The 27767-nt window shown below is 35.0% G+C and overlaps 2 protein-coding genes across 4 annotated transcripts in view; both read left to right on the top strand.

Annotated features, from left to right (window-relative positions):
• LOC136028064 (9,11-endoperoxide prostaglandin H2 reductase-like) overlaps positions 1 to 11457 on the top strand; it is a 46881-nt gene extending 35424 nt beyond the window's left edge. For all 3 annotated transcript variants that reach the window (XM_065705659.1, XM_065705661.1, XM_065705660.1), the window contains 2 exons: positions 2313 to 2513; positions 10097 to 11457. In XM_065705659.1, the coding sequence (XP_065561731.1) occupies positions 2313 to 2513; positions 10097 to 10239 (344 nt within the window). In that variant the 3' untranslated portion in view covers positions 10240 to 11457. The remainder of the gene's footprint in view (positions 1 to 2312; positions 2514 to 10096) is intronic.
• Positions 11458 to 13847: 2390 nt separating this feature from the next.
• LOC136028062 (probable ATP-dependent RNA helicase DHX37) overlaps positions 13848 to 27767 on the top strand; it is a 43695-nt gene continuing 29775 nt past the window's right edge. Inside the window, exons 1-2 of the mRNA XM_065705655.1 lie at positions 13848 to 13937; positions 24929 to 26348. Of these exons, the coding sequence (XP_065561727.1) occupies positions 13893 to 13937; positions 24929 to 26348 (1465 nt within the window). The 5' untranslated portion in view covers positions 13848 to 13892. The remainder of the gene's footprint in view (positions 13938 to 24928; positions 26349 to 27767) is intronic.

Raw genomic sequence — 27767 nt, 5'->3', positions numbered from 1 at the left:
AAAATTATACTTAAGACGAATTCGATTTATTGTTATTCTCAGTGTATTTTTTGCTTTCCCTCCAAAATTGACTCCAAAATTTTGGGGTCTGGTCGTTTAGAAATAGGAGGCTAGTAAAAATTGTGAAGTACTATGAAGAAAGGGTAAGCATGGTTTAGAAGGGGAATGGGAAGGGGTAGAAAGTGGAGTCTAGGTTCTGAATGGAAAACTTGCCAGCTGTGGATGAGTTTATCACTTAGGTTGCAGATTGACAAAGGAGGGCATGTGGAATAAGTATGTAGAACTAACTAAAAAAGGGGAATAGGGTAACAGAAATGGTTCTAAGCAGTCCCTTCGGTCATTGGAGATATTATCTCAAGTATCGAAGATATTAAGCTACGAAAGTGGATGTTTGACACTAATATTAGGTCGCTAATGGTATATCGAGCAGAGGTTTTTGGGTAGGATAAGGGTGTTATATTACAAAGGATTACAATTAAATTATTATAGAAAGATGCTCAGTTTAAGTGAAAGGTTTAATAGCTTAATTATTAAGCTGATTTAGGAATTGTGTGGTTAAGAAGTGGGAGGCTAGTAAAATTGGTGAAGAATTAGGAAGGAGGGGTAAATATGGAAAAGCATAAGTATAGGTTAGTGAGAGAAGCGTTGGTAGAGTCTCTGTTAGACGGAAGAAGATATTCGTAGATTGGGCAGTTTAAGGCAATTTTGGATTCATTTGAAATGTTGGTTGAATGGAATAGAGGGTGTGGTTGGGATAGGCAAACGGGAGAGGTGTCCAAACAGGTGAATTCGATTTTAGTTGATCAGGGGTACCTTATCAGAATGTGTGACTTTTTTGTTTGTATTCTAGGGTAAAAGAGGTACGAGGAGAGGAAATTTAATTTAGAGCTGGACTATCTAGGGAGTAGGGAGGATATTAAGTGGGCAATTTCTTGTGGAGGTAATGTTACGCCATTTGGTGGAAGAATAAGATATTTGAGAAGGTTAGAATGAAAACTGGTCATTAAAGTTGCCTGATGTATGGAGAGTAGGGGAAAATTTTTATACGATTTCTGGGGAGGTGTGAAGGTTTATGGGTTTTGAGAAAGGAATTTCTTTGAATTGGAGAGAGGGATGAGGTTTGGGTGGAAAAGTTGTTAGAAAATGAGTGTTTTATTACTAATAAGAATCTGTCGTGGTTTATTTGTGTGTTATTTTATGTCAAATATTCTATACTATGCTATTTAAGACTTGTAATACTATTATTTTACGTAATACTCGTATATACTATTTAAGACTATGTAAGACTCGTCTTTAAACTCATAGTCAACATTTTAGAAAATCAGATCTATTCATAACAACTTCAGATGTCTTGAATGGTTTCTATGTTTCATTAGAATGAAGGTGCGATCACAAGACATAATCTTCTCTTATATGTAATTTACCGTATTTACTGTGCATGACTGACAATTTCCAAAATAACTTTTTATTGTTTAACTAACCGCATTACATCGTAAATTATAATATTTATTTCACTTGACTAATATTTTGTTTGCATGATATCGGTTTAACGACACTTCTTGACTGCCAAGGTCCTTGCGTCGACCCTATAGTATGCTGCCACAGCCAGGTTCGATCTCTGGGTCCCATACTGTCAAGCTGAGGTCATTTGGAAAGTTACAATAATTCAATAATGGCAATAATTTTGTTATTTTTAGGAACTGAGTTGTTCTTGCAGTTCTTGAACGCAGGGGAAAAAACGGTAGATCTCCGATAAATTTGACCCCCTCCTCCTACCAGGAACATAAAAAAATGTGCCAAAATGAAAAAATGTCGAAAAATTTGGACTGCGAATCTTTTAATTTTACCAATGTCCCTATGTTTCTTTTTTTCTAAAACCACCCTATTTTGCCTATGAACTTTGTGGCTTCCTTTCGAATCAATGATCCATCTTTAACTACAAAGTCTTATGCCAGACACTTGCTAAATGACCACTTTATAAACCGTCTAATTTCCGGGTGATCTTTCATGATTTTTCCTTCTATGGAAAGTATCGCTTTATAGTAAAAGTCTACTGTTTGAAATACGGTCAGTCAGTCGGGTACCCCAAAAAATCCATTGGTAATTTCTCTGTGAAACGTCTAGAGAATCTTACTCTGATCTATTCTTCCAATATTTTCCACTGTGAAAAAACACCGCGGACCTTGGCTAATCTACTTTTACATTTTCACTGCACCCAGCGTCTTTATTACTAATACTACCAAGGAACTTGGAGCTGTTCACTTGATTGAGGCTGTCTGACTCAGGTTTAATCAATGCAAATTTGCAGGTAGAATATCACCCTCATTATATCCAAGAAGATCTCCGAAGTTTCTGTAAGGAGCATGGTATTCATCTTCAAGCATATTCATCTCTCGGGACAACTGTTTGTAACAGCCCTCTCTTATCTGACCCAGTCGTGTTGGAAATTTCCGAAAAGTACAACAAAACACCGGCTCAAATTTTACTTAAGTGGGCGATACAACAAGAAATTGGTGAGATGCTTGAACACTACTTTCATTTCTACTATTTTATTGTCTAAAACACAAACTTTAACAACTACGTACTAGCAAAAAAACTTACAATGGCTGTGGACTTCCAAAATGCCTTCGCGTGGTCAGAGTCAGACTGGCGTTGGACGAAACTGTCTTTTGATAAAATAAATCACTCTTTACTTTACTTTTTCTTTTCCGTTTTGTTAATAGTTCTTAGACCACAATTTCTGTGCCTGTCCATTTATGGTTGAAATAAAATGAAAATGTAATAACGGGAAAAATTAATTAAGATAATGAACTTTAACAATTTTTTTCTTCTTTCATAAACATCTACCAATAAAAATCTGAATGTCTCAGCTTTACATACGAAAGTCCGTATACTGTGTGAAAAAAGGTCCACATAATTCTTAACACATAGCCTTTACAAAATATGTAAACGCTTTCAAAATTCTTTTTATAAAGATTTATTTTGTTTTACTCACAACAAGATTTTCCCCAGATTTTATACATACTCGTTCGTTTCGGTCATATGTTACATAGTACCCAAGACGGAGTATTTTTAAATCACTCCTACGAACATATACTTTATCGGATATTGCCTTTAGTGTAGTTTTTTTTCAATTTTAATGGTGTAGGTTTGATATTTCGAAGAACGGATTGATACTACTTATGCTCTTAGTATTTTATTGTTTTTGCATAAGTGTTATGCACAGTCATATTGAATTTTTCTTTTTAAGTAGTTAGTGGGATGGCCCTTGTGAAGTTTCACTAGTTCCTCATTGTGTGTAAGTATTAAGTAAACTTAAGGGCTTACAAATGCACCTTTGAAAATCATATTACTTCCATTTTCCAATTTAGGGTACATCAACTGATATGGTGGCAGGTGCTTCTCAAGCTCAGGGTATAGTTCCACCTCCCGTACTGCATAATCAATCCCTGAGCTGATGAGATCACTATTTCCAAATTTTTAACTAAATAATTGGTTTCCATCTTCAAAAACTCAGGTTAGCCAAGTGAAAAATTTTTTTGAAAAATTCCAGGATGAGCTTTATAGATATTTCTAAGATTTAGCTACATACTACTATATTTCTGTTTAACACGACACTCCTTTCTCCAATGCAAAAGCACTATTAATGTAATTTCGCACTATTATATTTTATATGATTTACTGAATTGCGTCGGGTTACCAATTTGTGAAATAAAATCCAAGAATTTTAAAATACAAGGGAAGGTTAAATTCTTGAAATAGTACTATAATATAATTTCAAATGTACGATATTCTTTCAATTCTCTTATAGACGAGTCAATAAGGGTTCGCCTTGAAGGGTATCGAGTATTTAACATAAAAGATTTCAAAAGACCTGTCTGGCTGAAATTTTCAAGAAAGTTTTGAGCATGATCCGCACTTGTCCTCTTTTTTTTATGTATTGGGAGATTGGTATTGTGAAAATTTTCACTATTCACAGTAGATCTAAAAGTAAGTGTGGATTGTGCAATCTATGAAAGCTACATAAAGGATACCTAATTAGCAAAGCTTGCCATTGATGAACTAGTTTCCTAGAGAATTCAATTTGCTGCAGAACCAGTAACATGGTTTTCCTTTCAAGTTTTTGAACAAAAGGAGAGTATGGTTACTACGTTACGCCTGAAAAGATAAGGTAAATCATGATTACAAACCAACAGATATTTATTTGGTAGTTACAGATATTTATGATTCAATTGTCTCTGTAGCATTTAATATTACTTCAAACAAGCAAATTCAACGATTCTATTTAAAAAATATATAAGAATACGACTGACTATATAAAAATAGAAAATAAGAAATAAACAACACCCTACTGCAAGATACGTGAGCTTGAATTTTTACTCGAAAACGAATATCATGTGAATCCAAATAAACTACCATCTCTATTTGCTCTCTATGAATGTGCCTATTGGGAAGAAAAAGCCAAGTGAAGAAAGAGCTCAAATTTCTACTTTGTGTATAAGATTAATCAATAATATCCATCAGCTAGTTCTTGCTTAATCATGCAAAAGTATTCATTTCTGGTTAAAGGAGTCCATTATTGCTCCTTTAAAAAAACTGGGCGTATCCTGTTTCCTGAATGAACTATCATAAGCAGGGATAAGCTGAAATTTGGAGAAAAGAAGTTTGTGCGTTTGCAGCTGCATGCTGCATGGCTGCTGCATGGTTTTTATCCTGATAATTTGCAGCTGCATGCTGCATGGCTGCTGCATGGCTTTTATCCTGATAATTTGCAGCTGCATGCTGCATGGCTGCTACATGGCTTTTATCCTGATAATTTGCAGCTGCATGCTGCATGGCTGCTGCATGGCTTTTATCCTGATAATTTGCAGCTGCATGCTACATGGCTTTTATCCTGATAATTTGCAGCTGCATGCTGCATAGCTGCTGTATCGCTTTTATCCTTATAATTTGCAGCTGCATGCTGCATGGCTGCTGCATGGCTTTTATCCTGATAATTTGCAGCTGCATGCTACATGGCTTTTATCCTGATAATTTGCAGCTGCATGCTGCATAGCTGCTGTATCGCTTTTATCCTTATAATTTGCAGCTGCATGCTGCATGGCTGCTGCATGGCTTTTATCCTGATAATTTGCAGCTGCATGCTGCATGGCTTTATCCTGATAATTTGCAGCTGCATGGTTTTATCCTGATTTTTCGTGTGGATGTTTAAACTGAAGTCTGAAAAAAGATTTTGCTTCACTGTTTATGATTATACAGTTTTTCTCCAGTATGAGCTCTTATTTTTGGTTAAAACGGAAGAGAATCATCAAATGCCTTGATAAATAGGAACTGAAATAAATACTTTCATGTATATCTTGCTTATGTAAGGTTTGATCCTTACTTCCTTCGCTGTAGTCTTTAAATACTATGTTTTTTGGCTTACTGTCTTCTGAAGTACCTTTTAATTTTTTACAATTCAGATGCTTGTTCTTTGATTTCATTTTACCCGGAAACGCTGCTAGTGCTAAGTACATCATGGGTTTCTCCTCCTCCAGTTTTGTCTGAAGCTTAATGTATAAAACTTCTATTCATCTCATCAGTTTCTGAATTTTCATCTTGTATTTTCTTTCGAAAGGGCTTGTTTTCTTCTAACTGACCGAAAAGTTCATCATCTGATTCATTTTGAAAGTTTGTAATTATAGGGCCTATTATTGCAATTTTTTAAGGAACCTTCGACTTAATCTGGCAACATGATCTCTGGCATATCTTCACTCACTATGCAATTCCTTTTAATTTTATCGATATTACAAGGAGTATTTGTGAGAAGAAGAGAAGCATGGTGGAGGACTTACTGAGGAGTTTTATGCTTCTGCAGGTGTTCTCCAAGGATGCATCCTCTCACCCCTCTTTTGTGTCTATTCCTAAATAGTGTGCTGGCACTTGTCCTGTATAACACGGCAATAGTCTTGGGAGGATGCCTTTTTGACCTACTTGCATATACTGATAACATTAATCGACTGAATAGAAAAACAGAGGAGCCCCAAGCCTTTGTCGATAGCGTTTGCCCTGGCTTGAGGCTCCTGTATTTTTCCATTCAGTCGATAAAAGTATATGTTGAAAGCTCACAGGTAAATCTAAGACTGAGTTCAATTTGGTATCGTTGGAGGTTACAATGAGATGGTATGTGCGCAGCAGTGAAGCTTTAATATTTCGTGATTTTGATTAACTCTAAGGTGGTTATGATCAAGCTTGCTTTTCTATGTTGAGATTCTTGGGAAAAAGAAATATAACTAACTTTAGTAATTTTGATTTAAAAAGAAAAATATCAAGCTATGGGAATATGTAGATGGGGTGGTGCGTATCCCTCAGTGTGTCAGCATTGTCACTAGGATAATAATTTCAATCAATATAATGAATAATATAGGGCTATAAAGAAAGCATAGAAGATGCTAAGCTTTCAGATTTAGTAAATATTTTAAACTTTGGGTGTCAAAATATTATATTGTGTTTTCTTAATTAAAACGTGTGTAGTGAGACTTCGTATTTGACTTGAATAGGTCGAGTGTTCTGTATATTCGTTTAGCTCAAAACCCCAGAATGGAATATGTCCATTCACTGTGGTAGACGTAACGTAAAATGTGAAATTAATACTAAAAAACAACTGAGCTATATCAGGAGGTTTGCTAACTTTAATTGGGTTGAAACTGATATAGTTTGAGCTTGTATTGAGTTATTTCTTTTCGATTTGTCAATAATAAACTCACTATGTTTGGGATTAGGTTGTTTAATATCGTTTGTTGAGCAATGCAGATTTGTAGGGATTTGTTGTGGTTCTGTGGTCCAGAGATAATGTGTTTTTCAGAATTTCCATTATTCGTCTAGGATTGTTTGAGGTTCAGTGTGTTAGGCGTTTTGAGTGTAATGGATTTAGGGATTGTATATTTGTTCAATAGCCTGTGCTAGATCAACCGCGTTGAACTGTGGTGTATTGACTTCTATTCTTGAATTGTTGGATTTCAAGCTTAATATATCTGTGTTCTCACAGTTATCATAACATTCCCAACATCAGGAACGATTAGAAATTAATTTCTTACCCCTCTCCAAACTTTCTTCTGTATCAGTTGCGGGGAATTCATGTTTAAAGTACACTTTTTGAGGCTTCAAGCACACTCCTTGTCCATACTCAATGACTGATCGGTTCTCCTATGTAATGGCTTAGTTTTATCAACTCTGAAACGCGTAAATATAGCTAAGTGATAAGTACCAATATTTGCCATTTGTTCTGTATGAAACAAGTTGTTACATCTTTAGAAACTTATGTGTCATCCCACACTATTTCTGTCTATGAGACAGGAAAGCTCTGTATACATTTCTTGGATAATTTTAAATTAAATTAATTTTGCTTTCAGTTTCGAATTGGCTTTCCCCCTAATGCCTCTCTTCAGTTAAAAAAAAAATCATACGTCAGTTTTGTTGAAAAGGGTGGGGAAAATTTCCTGCCCTAGAGTTTTCTGGTATGTTGAATTTTGTTTCATAGTTTTTACCTAAATGTCAGACCCTTTTATAAGTATTTCTTCCTTTTTTCTGAAAATGTTATCCCCTTTTCTCCGAAATTTATTAATTTCTCAGCTCGTAATTTTTGGTTCGTAGCTTTCAAGTTTATTCAGTATTATCCCAAGCGTTTAACTTTGATCCCTTAATTACTGGTGATATTTTTTAGATAACCTTTTTGACAAGGTGAAGGAACATAAAGCCATTTCTTAGCTCTACATCTTCCTAAAGTATAGGAGCCTCAACACGCCTTGAAAGTTCCTAGCCAATATTCTAAAGACTTCTACAGATTTTTCAGTTACTGTCCTTTCAACAGCCAGATCCATATTTTACCTTTTGATTTAGTTCAACAGCCTGAAAAATCTATCATACTTGGAAAAATCCCAGCCAATAGTCTAACTAATTTTGAGATATCTTTGGGGACTCTTTACGCTGAACTTTTGGAAATAGGGTCAAATCAAAACCTCAGAGTCTCAGTCCGAGACATAATAATAGCTCAATTTGGGTCAACTCACCAACAACTAAAGGCATGTTTCAACAAATTGCATCGGAGATTAGTGGCAAACAATCTTCTTGGCTTTTAAAAATCATGTTATTCATAATAATTCATTGTTCACAATATAAGGCTGAATATTCATAGTATCCCTGAAGGCATCCATTTGATTTATTAGCTGTACTTGGCTTTCAAACAATCTTCTTGGCCCTTTGTCTAGTGAAAAAAAAAATACCATTTGTATCGGATTCGAGAGTGGTAACTATTAATTTGATTAATCTTATTAATAAAATGCTATTGAGAAAACAAATTTTTAGCAACTTAAAAAAAAATAGCCATCGAAAAAGATGCCAGGTCAAAATGAAAAGTGTATTGCCGTTGAGACACTTAGGAATCACCAAAGTTAAAAATACCTAATAGTAGAATGTCAGTCCCCTGGCTTTGACAAGGAAGAACACTTTTTTCATAGAAGGCATTGTTGTCTTTTTTTTCTCTGGTGCTAGTGCGGCATCGGAACATTATAGAGAGCCAAATAAGAGATGATTTGAGAGCTAATTTCATATATACTGGCTTTTTTTATATGTTTGACTTAACATCACTATAAAGTGTCAAAAAAGCAAAAAATAACCCTTTGGATGCCATAGAGTGGAAAGGTTTGGACGAATGAAAAGAATGTCATCATTATCTCCACAGCTTAAATATTCAAACCTAAAGTTTGCAACCCTTAATCTTGCATACTGTTCTCCAGCCCCATGTATTTACTTGTTGGTCTTACATATTTCTTTATGTGATTTTTGTTAAGGGTTATTTTGTCGAAGAATTTCTGAATGGCTAGGATTCTAATTGCCATCTTTGCTTTAGTATTTACATAACATGTCTCTGAGGACGGATTTTGGTTAAATAACTGAAATATTTGTCTTTCTTTTTTCTTTCTTTTTTTTCATTGTATTCTTAAAATTTATCATTAACCACCTATTTTTTGCATGGTTATCTTTTTATCTGAATTTTCTGGTGTGTCTACCCTCTTTACTCTTAATACAGGTAAATGCCCCTATTTATGGCCAATTAAAAACTAAGCAATGTAATGGTATAATAAATCTCGTCGTACTTTCACCACTAAATCGGTGATTCCACTTTAGAACCAATATTTGAAATTACGTAGCATGGGGTTGGAGCAATATTTGATAATTAAGAAATGTAAATGTATTTTTTTTTCTGTGGTTAAACCTGAAAAACCGCTTATATAAAACAAATATGGAAATACATAAACTAGTTGTATGTTGTATAACACTTATTTTTCCAGTACTTGGCTCATTAAACTGTTGCAGAATGAAAGTTCAGACCGTTATAGAACATTGAAGTAATAGGTAGCATTTGTAGTCTTGGAAGTAACCGAATTCCAAACGACAAAATACTGAAAGCCTTGCCAACATCTTGAACTTCTTTGTTCTGAACTTCTTTCCACACGTTTCAATTCTGATCGGTTTGGTGGTCCAAATATTCAGTGAGCTTTTACTTGGAATTTTTCCTGCGTAAAAATGAAAGAGAAGCGCCTATTTTCTAGCCCAGCTTCTTTTGGTGACCTTCAAAATTCCATGGAAGGTGTCTAGATAACTGGCTTGCGCCGTAACTCAACGCTAATTTCATCTTTCGGCACCAACTAATGGTGAGGTCTTAAAATTTTTAAAGAAAAATGAAATGTCACTTGCTAGTGCGAACTTCGATCGTAGCGAAAACGCAACAGCTCGATCTTTGCTTTACAACTGTTTACTCTTGGCAAGGAAGAACTGAAAAATCCTAAATTTTCCAAAGTTCTTGGTACATCTTCTTAAAATTATCATTTCTTTTTATTTCTACCCCCCTCCCTCCTAGAAAAATCTTTCGCATGAGCTAGGTATGTTCTGAAAAAAATTAGTAGCATATAATTTATCACTTTGAACTGTGAGTGGAAATATTTCAAGTTAGATTAAAATAATAGAAACTGAAACAAAACAAGAAAAGAAAGATCAAGTCTACAACTATAGTCTTTTAACTTTGATAGCCCTTTTCTGTTTAGTTTTTTTTTTTTAGGTGTTCTTCCCAAATCACAGAATCCAGACCACATTAAAGAAAATATGATGCTGGATTTCATTATGGAAGATAAGGACATGAAAAGTTTATCAAGCCTTGGGATCAGAACAAAATACGCTTGGGATCCAAGTCAAGTAGCTTAAAAGCTGATCAATATTGACTTAGTTAATCCATACGGTACTAAGTGACTCTATTCAAACAACTACAAAAACCAAATGAGTTTTATAACACTCGGTGGTTTTCAAGTAAAAATTTAGGAATTCTTTTGAGCATTCTTTAAATGGTTTGTCTTAAAATTACTTATGGTATCATCAGTATACTTGCTTCTCTAGCAAATAAATATAATTATGGTTGTAAATACAGCACTTTTTTTGTACACAGTTTAATGATTGTAAGAATTACGTGCATCATAATTAATGCGACCTAATTTGTTTCAACTATAAAAGGAAATGGGTGGACAAGAAAGCAGGATAACTATGGAAGAAGGAAAATCAAGTTTTGACACTGTTTTAGATGGAACTTAAAAGGTGAAAACTAATTGTTGGTGGTGTGATACACTAATGACAAATTTTGAAGCCTTGTAGGAATGTTTCCTCTCTCGGCACTTGTCCAAGCATTTTTTAACGTATTTTTTGTTTTTCTGAGACAGGGCTGAATTTGAAACCAATGAGATGAAAAATAGGACTTTAATGAATCATGTATTAAATCGAGGATATGCTCTTCCTTTTTTGACAAGAAGAAGTTGTTTCCAGTTTAGTTTAAGATTCTTAAGACCGATCTTGATCTGCTATTATTTGCAAAGTTAGTACAATAAGGTTGATTTGCTAGTGGGGAACAGCTGGATATTAGGGTCAGAAATGTATAAAAGTAACCTCAAAGCCTTGGTCTGCAATAACTTTAGCATATGCATGGGTATCTATTTTGTCTGTTCCCCACCTTTAACAGTACCATCACGAGCAAGTTATTGATCGATTGATAACAATTGTAAAGTATATACAGCCTTAGGAAAACAGCTTTTTTCCGATCTAATTTGTTTTCCGTACTCATTAAGGAGAGGAGATGTCCGGAGCTTCAACCGAAAATGTGCTCCTGTTTTCTTATTTTTCAATATATTCGACCAACAGTGGCATCGACGGGGATTGATGAAAGGGAGAGGTTTACAGCTACCTTTTCTGTTTTCGAATTAAAGTCATTCATTCGTTATTTTATTTAGAAATGAACAAACCCATCCCTCTTCCATCGGTGCTTGATATATTAGAGTCACTTAGCACCGTCTAGATTACCAAAGTCCATGAAATGGCCTTTAAAAAAATGCTCTGATTTCTTTTTTTATCTTAGTACAAATAAAATGCAAACTTACATTTTTGACTCTTGCTAGAAGAACCGTCGTTATTTCATTATACCTATAAGGTTATTACATTCTAAGTCAAGCCCCTGTCTGTCTTGAATATATTTTTAGAAAGAAAGAAAGTATCTACTTAAGTCTGCAAAATATGGCCACCGAGAATTTTTTCTGAGAAGATGGAAGAAGCTTCTTCTCTTTCTGAGAAGAAGCTTAGGAAATCAGAAAATAAATCTTGCGGATTAAGACAATATCTCTAGAGCACTTAATACTATGCTACAGGTAAAATATTAGAAATATGCTATTGTAGACTTAACAGAAGTTGATTAAGAAAATATTTCCACGCTTAAAAGGAAAGAACCTTTGATTGATTGAAAGAACTGAATTCCGTTCAGGGGCATCGGTTGGGGGAAGCGAGCGTTTTACCCGCTGGATTGCTTTGTCCATTTAAATTTTGAAAATTACATTTTTGGTACTTTTATTAGGGAAAATAAGATATTCAAAAGACTGCCCCCCTCCTTCAGATCTTGAATTTGTGTTTTTGTATCTTCATTGAAAAAAGTTTGAAAAAACCTTGCACCGTATATTCGATGGTGCCCCTGGTCTTTCAACTTAGCAAGATTGTAATATCAAGGTTTCTTAAGGTTTTCATGGATTTCTTTGTTGGAGCATTTCAATAAGGAAGCCATGAGGAACACGGCGAATAATTAAAAAACGTAGCTTTGACTTCGTACATGGCAAGTGAAGCTTAGTTAAGATAGTGTTTGACGTAAAGTACTAAAAGACATTCGCCCTCGGTATAGTTAGTCTGGCCTATATTCTATGAAGTAAGTACCCCTTTACCTTTTTGGCCAGTGGACGAGGTATCAACTAGGGAAAATTTTTACTCATTTTGCAGTTTACTTTTTAAGACAAGTACGAGGTAGGCTCTTTTGCTTTGATTATTTTGCCTCTATTTGCCTAATAAGTAAATTTATTGTTTCAAAAAGTTTTTTTTCTAAATCAGTACAAAGAAATTTTGGACTTAAAAACTCAAGATTTGGAAGAGGTTGTTGTGCACAATACAAAAAAGCGAATCAAATCAATACCAACTCTCAGAAAAAAAGAAATTATACTTGTCGCCCCCCAGATTCGACAAGACTCGATGGACAGGGGCACTTCCTGGCTTGGATAGAGAGCAAACAGAGATGCAGAGTATGTGTACAAGCTCATTCCAAAGTGAAATGCGTAAAATGTGAAGTGTCCTTGTGTTTCACACCCAACAGGAATTGTTTTCTGACTTACCACACTATGTAGCCGATCAGAGTGTTTTTGTGCTTTACAGGAAAGTTAAAAAAGGTGTTTTTGGCTTTTCGTGAACATAGTTCCTAGTTCAGGGACTTAAGGAAGAAAATATTATAAATATTTCAGTGTTGATTTGAAATTAGGATCTAACTTTGTAAATGCCGAGTAAATTAAAATTAAATTAAAGTAGTTGGGTAAATTAAAGTAGTTGGGGGGGGGGAGAGATCAAGCCATGGCTAATTGTAGAAACAGCCAAGACAATGGCATAAGCTCTTTGTGAGTTAAAATCAAGTAGTTGCAGGCATCAAGCCATGGCTAATTTTAGTAAAAAAAAAACAAAACAAGACAGATAGTCCGAGTGAGTGAGAGGCAAATCTGGTGGCATAAGCCCTTTTTAGGATATCACGAAAATAATGTAATTTCATTTGTTGATATATAAGTCTATATATCATCTGTCCATACGTCATTTCTAGGGCAGAACTAAGGTAGATAGTCATAGAACTAAGGAATGAAAGATTGGATTGATTTTGGATTGACGCGTGACGGACAATGTCCACTGGAGTTGCATGCAAAATCTAGGATTGATATTTCTTGGACTCACGGGTGAAGAAGTGCAACCTAAGCCTAATAGGCTTAAGCTAGAACTACTGAAAAGTTTTTGGTCCTACTATGTTTGGTCTCCCCTATTTCCTTTTAAGTGAATCCCCAATTCTAAATCTGACCAGCATTAATGTGTCCACTCGGGAAATATGGCCTCTTTCATAATTCAATTTTGAAAAGTTACCCTAATATTAATTATTAAGTTTTAATTGAAAACTTACATAACATAGTTTGTTCTCAGTTGCCTGCAATTGTTTCTAAAAACCTTCAAATCCAGAGTAATGCCTGCAATGTTCAACGATTCAATTTAAATATTTTAACGCAGTCGTTAAACCGTCCTGGTGCATAAACTTGAAGGGAAACAACGGCAAAAATTTGATGTATCATGCAAAAATGGTCTTTTTTGTTAAATCACATTAGTAGGAATCCAGATAAAAATGGCAGGATTTTTTTAGTATAATCTCAAACGTGGCCTTAGCCCTCTCTTTGGTAACAGAAAGCTTATCGCGGTGTAAGATAGATGACGCCAAAACGATTAAATTTTAAACTATCAGAACCCGGTTTCCAAGCATGGGAAAGCTTAGGAAACGTTTCAATCAAAAAGGGAGAAGCCAAGTAGATAATTGTTTATTTTTTTGTTTTCAGAATCGCAATGAAATTTCTATTATATAATTGTAGGTGTTGGCTAGTCTAGCTTTATTTGTAAACACAATCGGCAGGCTAGGCTGAATTGCTGTTTTTCAGCCATTAGGGTAGCCCTACTTTTTAATATTTAGTTCAATCAAACCTAGCAAGAAAAGACAATGAAAAACATTTAGTTTAAATGTAATACTATAGTCTAGTAGAAAAACAGTAAAAACTTGAGAAGAAAAACAATAATAATAGAAAATAAAAACACCATTCATCAGAGTCAGATAGCCTAGGCTACCCAGTAGTCTTACATTTTTTGGTAAAATTCTAGTTAATTGACTTCTTGCTATCTCGGAAAGGGTTTACTTTAGGAAAATGAAACTTTCAGAGATGGGTCTACAGGCGAAAGTATGTCCCGGGAAGGTATTTAAAATACCCACCTCCACTCCATTTCCCTCTAGAGGGCCCTGCAATTTGCCTACATGACAGGTCTATACTTATTGAAATTTTGACAAAACAACATTTTACCTCAAATTTCAGTTACTAGTTGCTTTTTCTCTGCCTTTAGTTCTGGAAATACAATTCCTGTTATTTGGATAGAATTTTGGGTAAAATTCTAGTTAATTGACTTCTTGCTATCTCAGAAAGGGTTTAGGTTAAGAAAATGAAACTTTCAGGGATGGATCTACAGGCTAAAGTATCTCCCAGGAAGGTATTTTGAAGCAACTACCTCCACTCCTTCTCCCTCTAGAGGGCCCTGACCTTTGATGACCTTTAAAAACATGTTTGTTATAAAAGTGAAACCTTGCAAAATAGATCTTCTGCTTCATTGAAGTACAACAAAATTGTTTTCAGCCTCATAACTTTGCTTAATTCTATCTTATAAGGTTTTAAAGATATGCAAACATATTTCCTAAATTTTGAAAAAAAACAAACATTAATATGGCTCAAAATTCTACTCAAATAACAGGAATAGCATTTTTCAGAACTAAAGGCAGAGATAAAGCAACTAGTAACTGAAAATTAAGGTAAAATGTTGTTTTGTAAAAATTTCAATAGGTATAGACCTGTCATGTAGGCAAATTTCAGGGCCCTCCAGAGAGGGAAGGAGTGGAGGTGGGTACTTCAAAATACCTTTCTGGGACATACTTTAGCCTGTAGACCCATCCCTGAAAGTTTCATTTCCATAATCTCAACCCTTTCTGAGATAGCAAGAAGTCAATTAACTAGAATTTTACCCCTAGAAAGGGTTATTTATTTATTTATTTATTAATACTTAATACCATAAGCTTTGAAGCTTGTTGCACTAAACATAATAAATAGAAATTATGGCAATACTGATGACATAATACACACATACAAATCAATGAAAATAACAACTACAACAAACACTGACAAATAATACTATAAATTATTTGAAAAGGATTTACTTTGAAAATTTGTTTCTGCTAGTCTTGTTTTGAATCTGTTTATGTCATCTGTTAGAAATGTTTTAGGTGGAAGGTCATTCCATGGCTTTCACACCCTGCTATAAAATGAATATTGGCCTATTTTCCTTTTTGAAAGTGAGGGGTACAATTAATGTGGGTGATAATGGGTCATGTTAGTGTCATTAAATATGAAGAACTGTGATGTACTTATATTATCAATGCTGTTGATTATATGGAATGTGTTAATAATGTCTGCCCTATCCCTTTGGAATTGAAGACTTGGTAATCCTAGCCTGTGCAGTCTATTTTCATACAGCAAATGTTTCAAATAAGGTACTAGCTTAGTTGCTCTTTGCTGTATTTTTTCAACCCTTGCTCTGTCTTTTTATTCAATGGATACCATACTGATGAATTGTCAGTATGATAATTCATTATGATAATGATCTAGAATCATGGCTATTTAGAAAGAAACATGTTAAGAGAACAATTTTTACTTCATAATAGCCCTATGCAAAATAGCCTAATCATAGTTAACACATTTTAACTAAAATTATACTAGGCTATACTCCCCCCCCTTAACATCTACATTAATAGACTAGGCCTGTTAAGATAGCTGAGAAACTTGATCCTTGATTTTGTTTCTATTTATTCAGTTTATGGGTAAAGTTGCTTTAACAAGACTGCACTAACACAGGTACATAGGCTAAGCCATGTCTAAAATAAGAAAAAAACATCACATTTGAGGGTCAATAAAAGACTTAAAATTGAATTTGCAATGAAACTGAATATTATAGGCCTATTTGGATTCAGGACAAAATTGTCATTCTATACATAGGTTTGCTTCTTAGCTATCTGAACTGTCCATTAATGTAGGTATTTACCCCCATGAGTTCCATCTTGTGTTATTCTTGTTTTCCTGGTTGTTGTTTTGTAATAGCTGATTTAATTTACTCATACATAGGTTGAAACTAGAGAGATGAATGGCAAAATGCATAGAAAATATATAACTTGGGCTACATATTTGCCAGTAGAGCTACATTCAAATTGTGGGTAAAATTTTAGACCATCTACTTTTTGCTATCTTTGGAAGCAGTCAGGTTAACAGAATAACCTTTAAGGGATGGATCTACAGACTACAGTTTGTCCTGGAAAGCTATTTTGAAGAGCCTACCTCCACTTTTCTCTCTCTCTAGAGGGCACTGATCTTTAATAACCTTTGTTTTATATAAGTAAAACCTTGCAAAATAAATCTTCTGCTTAAGTAAATACAAGAAAAAATTTTGGCTTCACAACCTTGCTCAATCCCAATTTAAGAGCTTTCAAAAACCTGCAGATACATTTCTTAAATTTAGAGAAAAAAAACAAACAATTGATATGGCTTATGATTTTTCTCAGATAACAGGAATTGTATTTTTAGAACTAAAACCTGCGAGAACAAAACCAAAAGTTAAGATATAATGTTGTTTTGGTCTAAATTGTATGACATAAGAAATCAGGGAAGGATCAACATAGTGTCTTAGCAATACCTTTCCAGAGTATATTTTTGGCCTTGGGTTCATAACTGAAAGTTTTAATTGTCTTCCCTAACCCCTTTCCAAGATAGCAAAAATTAGCTTGTCAAGAATTTTACCAAAATGAATGATACATCCATTCTGCATATTATGAAGTGAGAATTCTTTTTTGAACATAATTATTTCTTAATAACCCCAATTCTAGGGCGTTACCAAGGTTATTTCATCAATGGATTTTTCTAAATTATCGTATTATTAATGTGATCAGCTCCTATACTTTAGTCTTATTTTATAGCCTAGAATGCTAATAATTTTAAATGTAGCCTACTGCTAGTCAACAGTAGAGCTAAATCTTGAAAACATAATATGAGCTTGAGTCTCAAATTGGTAAATACTGCCTAATCTTAAACATTGGATCATAAAGTTGTAACAAAGAATCTAAATCATGAACAGACTTTTCAAGGATATATTCAATCTACAGCAAGCATTATGAAGGAGAACTAGTTTAATTAAATAGGCTAGCATATAAGGATGAATTTTGTATAAGTTTCAATACTAAGAAAAAGTTATCCTAGGTTGTGTTCAGTCAGTTTCAAGATGTAATGGTAGTATCTCTTGAGAATAAAGCTCTTCTTAAGAAAGCACAATAATAACAAAATAGTAGCATCATTAGATCCCTCCTCGTTATTTTTTCTAAACTGAATTACCTTAAATCATACTTGTCAGCAATAAGGATGAATTCTGTGGATGTCAGTCAGTGAAGATAATGACTGCTCATGGGGCAAATTCCAAACTTTCAACCAAACTTCCAGTAAGATTCTTGACAAAGAGCTTTAATTTTTCTTGGAAAGCAGCTGAGTTAGGTGAGACAAGTTAATTGAAAAGACAAAAATTTACCAATTATTATTTCTTTGACATTGCTGTCTTTGATATCTATTCAGGTGTGCCAGATCACTACTGTAAGAGGAGACAAAATGTATTTTTCAAAATCTTTGGTGAAGGATATTATTTTTCAACAAAAATATTGCCCCAAATCTGCCTCCTTACCTAATTAAAATCCTATGCTCATACTGCAAATCAAAGGAATAGAAAAACATTTTGATATTAACATGACATTATGACAAAATAAGAAATGTTTATGAATTCTTGCACATTCTTTTACTCTGATTTTGTTGAGGCACTTCCAGGTAAGCTAGGACGATGACATTTGGCAGGTGTATCAAGGACCAGACCAGATTAAATTAGAAATAGTCGTTTTCCCGATTTGACCATCTGGGGGTGGGGGAGATGGGGCCAGTTAATTTGAAAAAAATAGAAAAAATGAAGTATTTTTAACTTACAAACAATTGATCAGATCTTAATGAAATTTGATGTTTGGAAGGATATCGTGTCTCAGAACTTTTATTTTAAGTCCCGTCCAGATCTGGTGACATTGGAGGGGGGAGTTGGGAGGGGTAAATCTAAAATCTTGGAAAACACTTAGAGTGGAGGAATTGGGATCAAACTTGGTGGAAAAATAAGCACAAGTCCTGAATACATGATTGACATAATTGGAACGGATCCGCTCTCTTTGGGGTAGTTGGGTGTTAATTTGGAAGAATTAGAAAAATTGAGGTATTTTAACTTAAGAATGGGTGACTGGATCTTAATGAAATTTGATATTTAGAAAGAATTCATATTTCAGAGCTCTTATTTCCAACCTCGACCAGATCTGTTGACAATGGGGGAGTTGGAGGGGGAAATCGGAAATCTTGGAAAATGCTTAGAGTGGAGGAATTGGGATGAAGCTTGGTGGATAGAATAAGCAAATGTTGTTGATACGTGATTGACGTAACCATACTGGATTTACTCTCTTTGGGGGGTTTTGGGGGAGGGGTTCAGTGTTTTGGCGAATTTGGTGCTTCTGGACGTGCTAGGACGATGAAAATTGGTTGGCGTGTCAGGGAGCTGCACAAATTTACTTGATAAAGTCGTTTTCCCAGATTCGACCATCTGGGGGGCTAAAGGGAGATGAAAAATTAGAAAAAATGAGGTATTTATAACTTACGATTGGGTGATCGTATCTTAATTTTGATATTTAGAAGGACATCATGACTCTAAGCTCTTATTTAAAATCCTGACCAGCATTAAGCCTCAGATTTTCCTTTTAAATCAATCTATTGATTTTTAGAATTTTTTTAGAGCTCATACAATATGAGATCTTGGCTCTTAGCTCTTCTGGCCTTGTCACAAGTGCCATATGAGCTCTTAGCTCTTGTTAAACTACTAAAAATACTATAATAATACATTATTATGTCTCTTTATGGGGAGGCACTAGGCTTGGTACTCTTGTTTAACTTTTTTTTTCTTTTCATTTTTACTACTAGTTATACTGCCATAATAGATCATTATATATCTTTGCAAGGATGCACTAGGCTTGCTCTTTTACTAATATTTCACAATATTCATTTCACTTTGAAAGGGGCTTACTCCTCGAGTTCACAGATTTTCTTTTTGCAGGTTATGCCTCTGGACTGGATTTACAGAGCAACCAGTACAGGTTATGTAGGAGGTATAATGAGTTCTGTATGGGTCACATGGTGATGCTTGGTACAGGTATTGGTATGTGAAATGTTGGGGTAAGAATGCAAGCAAGTAGTTGTAGATGGTTTTCATCTGGTGTTTTAGGGAGGGGCAGGCATTGTTTTTTATAGACTCAGTGGTTAGGTTTTTGTTTCTGCGTGGGGAATATCTTCAGTTTCAACAGTGTCTGGTGACTAAGGTTGCTGACAGAATATCTTTATGTGGCACCTGTTCCTTCTATAGGCTGCTCTGTTGTTTGTTTTGACTATGTAGGATCTTGAACTCACATCTGCTCTTTTGACAATACCAGCCTGCCAGAGTTTGCTGTGGATTTAGGCCTGTACTGGTTGTCCAATTAGTAGGTGGTTTCAATTTCTTTGACTGTCAATCATAATACTTGCTCTGGTGTTACTGCTTTTTCATTTGATTCTGACAAAACTGCTTGTGGTGAATGGTCTTTGGTGCATGGGACTATTGATCTGAGATTTCTGCTCATTAGCAATTGGGATGGGGAGGTCAGACAATTAACTGGGGTGTTCCTGTACTCTAGCAGTGCCAGCTCAAAATTGTTTCTGGCAATTTTGGTTTTCCTTAAGATATCTTTGACTGTCTGTATGGACTTTTGTGCCAAAGGATAGCTTTGGCTGTCTGTATAGACTTTAGTACCAATACATTTGATTGGGGGAAATGTGGTGAGGATATGGTCTGAGCTATATCTTGATAGGAATTTTTGGAAGATGAATAATGTGAATCGTGGGCTGCTGTCGGTAATTAGCACATAGGGAATTCTGTAACATGCAAAGTGTTATTTCAGACAGGGTATGATTTGGTGTGCATATGCACTGCCCCCTAATCTATCAACTTTGAAAAGTCAACAGTAATGAGGAAGTATGCCCTGTTTTTGTAGAAGAGGTTACAACCGATTTTCTCCCATGGTAAGGAAAGTATGTCATGTGGCATCAAGGGCTCTATCTGGTTGAAATTATGGAGTTCGGTTTGTGCATAGCACAGTTTCATATGCTCTTTGATATATTTTGTCATCCCTGGCCAAAAACTGACTGAGCGAGCTTGCTGTTTAGTTTTTTCAATACCCAGATATGATGCATATGCAGTTGAGGATGTCATTGCGGGAGTTTTGGGTATTACCAGGCAATCTCCTTTTAGTATGATTTGGTCTCTGACTGTTTGGTCATGCCAGACATTCTAGAATGGGGTGAGGGTTGCTGGGAGATTTCTCTCTTTCCATTAAGGGGCCCTTGGAACATCACTTTTGCGTGATTCTTAAATCTTTTCTATGCCTCTTTGAGGTTATCACTCATCCTATCCATTGCAGGCCATGGGGCATTGGCTTCCGTGTTGTTTTAGATGATTTCTGACACCATATAGAAAGTCTCAATGCTTATTCTTTAGACATAGAAACCATAGTCATCTAGAACTGAAAGGTAAGAAAATTACAATTTGTTGAAAAAATGCAGCAAAGTCTGAAATACAAGTTGATTTTTTCTGAGGAGCAATAAGCCTCTGTTTTCTTATTGTAGAAAGCCCAATATGCCTCCACTGTCATCTATTTGAACCTCCTATGGTTACTCTAGAGTTCATTTTATGCATAGGGAAAAGAAAAGGAAAATTAGCATTAGGGAATTAGCATGTATGATAAATTTTTGCAGCAAGTACACACTTTAGCCTTAAGGCTTGGATGTGGTAGCAGCTCCTCTCCTAAATAGGACAATTTATTTCCTTTTTTATATTTGGATGTTACTCTGTACCTTCACTTGAAACTTACTATTTCAAGATTATACAGTCCTAAAATTTATGAAAAATATTGGAAAACTGTGTTGAAGAAACTTCAAAAGAAAGAAAACAGATGAAAACCAGGTGCTATCATGAGAAAAAATACATCCTAACTTTAGTATTTTCTACAAGTTCTAAAAAAAGAGGTTTCAAGCTGCTATGTATAAAAATACAAAACGTTGTATTTTTGTAAAATATGTTTTTTCCCAGGTTTTGTAATATTGGCCTACCTGAGGTTGAAGATTATTATTGAAATAGAGCTTGTTCCATAGAAAATTTTTCATTTCGAAGTAACATCTGTTTGATTGTCTTATAACCAAGTGAAAATCCTTGCTGATTTGCTATGCAGATCAAGACTTTGCTCTGAGTACAGGTAAAATACCAAGTACTGAAATCCATAGATTGTCGTTTGATTTAAAGCTGTAAAATACTATAAGGATGCATTGTCCCATATTTGTCCCTAAGAGTATGTTTAAGTAAGAAAAATACAAGATTGTCAGATACAGATGTTTTTAAAGGGTATGTGGCTGGATTGATTTATTTGAGGCTTCATTAATGTTCACAAAGGAGTGTATCTATATACCAGTTGAGATTTAAGATTAAAGTGAGAAAGAAGCTGCCTACATGAAGAGAGTCGGCTGATCCCCCACTATTGATGCTATATGACTGCAATGATTTTTATATATGTCTAGTCTAGTATGAGAGCATCCCACAGGACAACACAGTTACAAAAATAGTGGATCTTTTGGACCCAAAGATGCCACTGGCCACTTCAGCTTTATTCAATCTTCATTTACTGCTTTATTGTTTTTCAGTTTCTTTGAGGCTTCACAGATTTCTTTATTGTTGGGCAATTCTAAGTTAATGTCAAGAATTTGAGACAGCTTCTGTATATCCTATTCAATCTGCGGATTTGTCCTTCGGTGGTATTTCTGGGTTGGATTTTTTGCTGATGTTTTTGTTATGTTGTTTTATACTGAATAAAAATATGATATTTGTTCCATTGCAAATTCAATGTTAACCTACAAGCCCATATTATGTATTTTCCATTCAATTATTGATCCTTGATTTTGTTAAAATTCATTAAATTATAGGAAAACTGGCTAAAAATAAATAATAGGAAAAGGTATCATCTTTGCGGGTCCATAAAAGGCTTAAAATTAAATTTGCAATGGAAATGAATGCCATCTTTGGTCTCGGCATGAAATTCTGATTGGATGTATAAGTCTCTATCTTTGCTATCTGAAATATCCATTAATGTGGGTATTTACCCCCAAGAGCTCCATCATGTGCCACTCTTGTTTTTCTGGTTATTGTTTGTCATAGCTGATTTAATTTATTGATATATAGGTTGAATCTAGAGGTTTCAAAAAGAGGTTTCAAGCTGCTATCTACAAAAATACAAAATGTTGTATCTTTTTCCCAAGAAGTAAAATATGTTTTTCCCAGGTTTTGTAATGTAGGCCTACCTGTGGTTGAAGATTATTGTTGAAATAGGGCTTATTCCATAGAGAATTGAACATTTTAAAAAAGGATTATGTTATTACAAAATGAAAATCTTTGCCAATTTGCTGTGCAGATAAAGCCTTTGGTCTGAGTAGAGGCAAAATGCCAGTAACTGAAATCCATAGAATGTAGTTTGATTTATAGCTTTAAAATACTATAAGGATGCATTGTCCCATATTTGTCTTTAAAAGTAGCCAACGTTTTAGCAAGAAAAATGCAAGGTTATCAGATACAGATATTTTTGAGGGGTGTGTGACTGAATTGATTTATTTGAGGCCTCATTAATTATCATGCAGGAGTGTATCTGTGTACCAGCTGACATTTGGAATTGTAGCACATCCATCCAGACGGCTGGCATATTCCTGTGCTTCCAGGTGGCTTGCTAATGAGAAAACTTTGAAGCCAGCATTGTTGATGTACCCTTTGACTGTTGCCAGCATCCCTCCCTCAGCCGAAACAATATGTCAAACTTGCTTTCATCTTTTTTGTGCGACCATCTTTTGATTCTCCTGAAGGGTGGCTGCTCTAGTCTCGTCAAGATTGTTTATTCTATTTTTCGGGTGCTTTAGAAGCAGTTCTTTGAAATTGTTGAAGAATTTGCTGACATTCGTCCTGTTGAAGCTGGTGGCTATTGCAAGGTTTGTCGCTTTGGAGGACCTTAGGGAAAGTCCAACACGACTGATCATTAAGTCTTTTCATGCACACTTATTTTCAGTAATGTTCTTTGGCATCTTCTTCGTTTTGGCCTGGGTATATTAATACTCAAGGTGAACATCTTCTTTTTTCGTAAGTCCATGATGCATATGCTGTGCCGTGATCATATAGTCTTTCAGGAATGTCGCTTCGTTTCCTGAGAACACATTTTTAAAGTTGAAGGTAGCTGTCAAACTCCACTGATTCGAGATCTTCTTGTCCAGTTTTGCAACTGCTCTTTGTACTATGGCAAACCAACTTCTTTCGAAACTTTGCGAAGTGGTGAACCAGAACTTAACTTGCATAGAATCTGTTCTCAGTAAGTCCTTGTCATGGAGACCGTGGTTGGTTTTCCTAGTACACTCTCCTATTCTGTAAAAGAGAGACAATTTAATATCTTGCTAATTGACACGTGGAAACAATAAAGCAATACTATATTCACAGAATACATAGCAAATAATAACTTCGAAAAAGATTTCAGATGATAGGGGGCAAGACGGACCGGTTCGTCTTACCAGCTGTCTCTGGGGTCCATCTTACCCTAAGTATGCTTTTTTTGGAATAGTTCAAAATTACAAAATAAGATGGCTATGCAATGAAAAATACCACATCACAAAATAGAACATAATAAACACCACAAAACAACGGTTTTGAAAATATGAAAGAAAACGGTTTCGAAAATGTGAAAACGAACAACACAATTCTTTCTCAAAGACAAGATTGCCTTCAACGCTCAAACTTTGCTCTAAAATTTGCCACTAGATGGTCGTTGTGTCTGCTCTACAAATGACAAAAAAGGTGATGCTTAAGTCAAACAATGAAAAAAGGTCTGTCTTGCCCCAGGGTACCTGACTCTCCCCTATTGTTACGTATTTTGAATGTAGGCTAATACATATCTATATATATTTTTGGTGTATTTTTTCGTAGGTCTCAGCTATTTTCTCTTCATACCTTAGAAATATGTGTGTGTATGAACTACAGAGACTTATACCACCCTCTAGTTCCATTGCTATATTTTTGTGTTATATTTTCACTAGTCAATCACACTATTCTTGTTTCTGGAGAGAAAATTAGCCCCACTTATTTAAAACGGTCTACCAAGGAACAAATCAGACAGAGGTGAAAGCGCAATTTCTGGAAAGAAAAATAACTCCGCATTTTAAAAACCTAATTGTTTATTTTTTTGAGAAAAAAAAATAAAAAAATAATACAAACATGTAATAAATATATAATATAATAAAAAATATAATATTAAGACAGCAAAGATTGAGTCACTGTTTTTTTTTTCTTTGTTTTTTTACCAGGAACTTATCTCTAGTAACAGTTGAAAAAAAATGGAAGATATTTCTCAGTTTTTCCAGTCTCCAGCCAAACTTCAAAATTGCAGAAGATCCTTTATTGTTGAATTCACTGACTAATTGCTGACTAGTAATAATTTAACATGAATTCAATATATAAAACTAAAAAATTTTCTTCTATATAGGCTGAAGTTCAGGTGGACAACAGTGAAGCTAATAGCATCGCTATAGAAGAAAATGTTGCGACGGGACACTATGATGATGCAAATCTGCTGGTTCTTCCGTCAACAAAGAGGAAAACAAAAATAAAAGAGCAACAGAAAGGCGTGGGAAAGATTCTCTCTAAAAAGAAAAGAAAAGCCTTGCAAAAGGTAATTGAGACAAAGAAAAAGAAGGAAAATAGAGCAGGATTAATAGCAGAATTAGGGAAAGTTCAGATTTCTGAATCAGAAGCAAAATTGCTTACTTCAATCACTGAAGTACAAACTAAAGGCTGGAAAAGATTTGTAGATATAGACGTTAAAACAGAAGAAGAGGGAGAACCAAAAAAGAAAAAAAGAATAAAAAATACCATTGTCCTTGAAGATGTTATTGAAAAGCCTCCAGAAAAGAGGTTTGATCCTAATATTGTTGGTCTTGATGAAGAAACTGATGATTCTGATAATGTTGAGGAAGAAGAATCCTCAGAAAATCACGAAACATATAAAATCCCTGTTAAAGATCAAGCTGTTGAAAATAATAAGTATGACGCTATAAATAATATTAAAAATGACGTCAGTGGTGAAGGTGAAGTCATTCAGGTTCTTGGTAAAAATGAAAGGGAGAAAGCTGAAAAAAAGAAAGAAGATAGTAAGAAACAGAAACCTTTAAGAAAAACCTGCTTTGTCCCTGTTTTTAGAACTACTGAAATTCAAGAAGCAAGAGAAAAACTTCCGATATTAGCTGAAGAACAAACAATAATGGAAACAATATCAGAAAATCCTGTTGTAATACTTGCTGGAGAAACTGGTAGCGGGAAAACCACGCAAGTGCCACAATTCCTTTATGAGGCAGGATATGCTGAGAATGGCAGAATGATCGGAATAACTGAGCCTCGACGAGTTGCTGCAGTTTCAATGGCAGCAAGAGTATCAGAAGAGATGGCACTCGGCACTAATATTGTTTCTTATCAAATAAGGTTTCAAGGTAACGTTACTGATGAGACAAAAATTAAATTTATGACAGATGGTATTCTTTTAAAAGAAATCCAAAAAGATTTTCTGCTTCTTAAATACAGCGTTGTGATTATTGATGAAGCTCATGAACGGAGTGTATATTCTGATATCCTTTTGGGTCTTTTGTCTAGAATTGTTCATTTGAGAAAAAAAAAGGATGATCCTTTAAAATTGATTATTATGTCTGCGACGTTGCGACTTGAAGATTTCTCGGAAAATAGGAAACTTTTCAAAGAGGTTCCACCTGTGATCAAAGTTGAGTCTAGGCAATATCCAGTGACTATTCATTTTAATAAAAGGACTCCAGAGAGCTATATTGAAGAAGCATACAAGAAAATCTGTAAAATTCATAGGACACTTCCAGATGGAGGGATATTAGTCTTTTTGACAGGTGAGTGATATTTTATATGTTTATTATGTTATTTATTTTCTAATCTTTACAATGTTAGTCAACTATGAATAATAAGCCTGTAAAATTTTAGAAAAATAGACATAAAAAGTATGCCACAAAGTAAATAAAGAGCATATCGTGCACTGCTTTTTGCAATAACTCCATTGAGCAGGCAGGGGTTGTTCCCTATACAGCAGCCTGGAGCCCTTCCTCTCCAGAGGTGAATTTATGAAAATAAGGGTTGACATTGCAAATAGATTGATTTATCCAAGGCTAAATGCAGCAGGTTTTACAATGTTACTTATGGAACACTGCTACATCTTGGCTAGCACCTTTGGTTTGTAACCTGCTGATGTACCCTGCTCTTCAAAACTTTGTCTTATATACCTGGAAAATTCTTAATTTGTAAATACTCCGATTCCATTGCATTACTAGACTTTTTGGATCCGTATGGGGAAAAATATAACTGTATGTCTGCTCCCCCCCCCACTGCTTGCGTACTAATTTCTTAATATTAAGCTTCAAAAGAATGGAAAAGCGGTCTCAGAGATCTTTAGAATTTTTGTTTGGTTTAGAAAATAACCTCTTTCTGTTTTTATTGGAAAAAAATATTGCTGGCCAATTTTCTATCCTGGTTTTTAATTCTTGTAGTCTAGACTCTTGAGAAAACGTTTTGAATATATGGTGACGCTGATGTAATTGAGTTTCTCCACTGATAATAGAAATCACTAGAGAGAGAGAGAGAGATCGGTATATTTAAAAACTATCGTAGCATAGAGCTAAATTCAGTTTTTTCACAAAAATCATACATTTAAACAAAAATCACACACTACAACTCAGCATTAAAAACTGATGTGAAAAAAAGGCACAAATGAGTTTGCGTATCGATTGGTTCGTACTTTAGGGGGTACAAGTTTATTTCGTAATCGAGTTTGGCTATTGGGAGGGGCTGGTTCGGGTAGTAGTGATCGGTGGCTCTTAATGGCTAGGATGAATTTTCCAAATTGGTGAATAAGGTGTTCCAGCCGGACTTTAAGTGGAGATAAATTTAATTTAGCGAGGGCTTGATCGTAGGGTATGCCACGGTCTCGGAGTATAATCCTTGTTGCTCTTTTCTGGACGCACTCTATGTCGCGTAATAGGTACGCTGTGCGGATAGCAGATGGACCCCACACCGGGCACGCGTACTCGAGCGACGGGCGAACATAACACGTGTAGGCATGGAGAAGGCTTTTAGTATCACACCCAAAACGCCTCATTTTGGTAAGTGTCTGAAGGTTTGCATTAGCCTTGTGGACGGTTAAATTAATATGGGCACTGAAACTACAGTCAGTAGTGAAAGTTACTCCTAAGATTTTTATTTCGTTCACAATCGGGAAAGGGACTAGAGGCATATCTATATTCCGCTTCAGAGGGTTG

Source organism: Artemia franciscana, chromosome 6 (genome assembly GCF_032884065.1).
Source record: "Artemia franciscana chromosome 6, ASM3288406v1, whole genome shotgun sequence".
NCBI classification, from domain to species: Eukaryota; Metazoa; Arthropoda; class Branchiopoda; order Anostraca; family Artemiidae; genus Artemia; species Artemia franciscana.
Note: the sequence above shows the minus strand (reverse complement) of the source record. Positions and strands in the feature narration are given on the sequence as shown.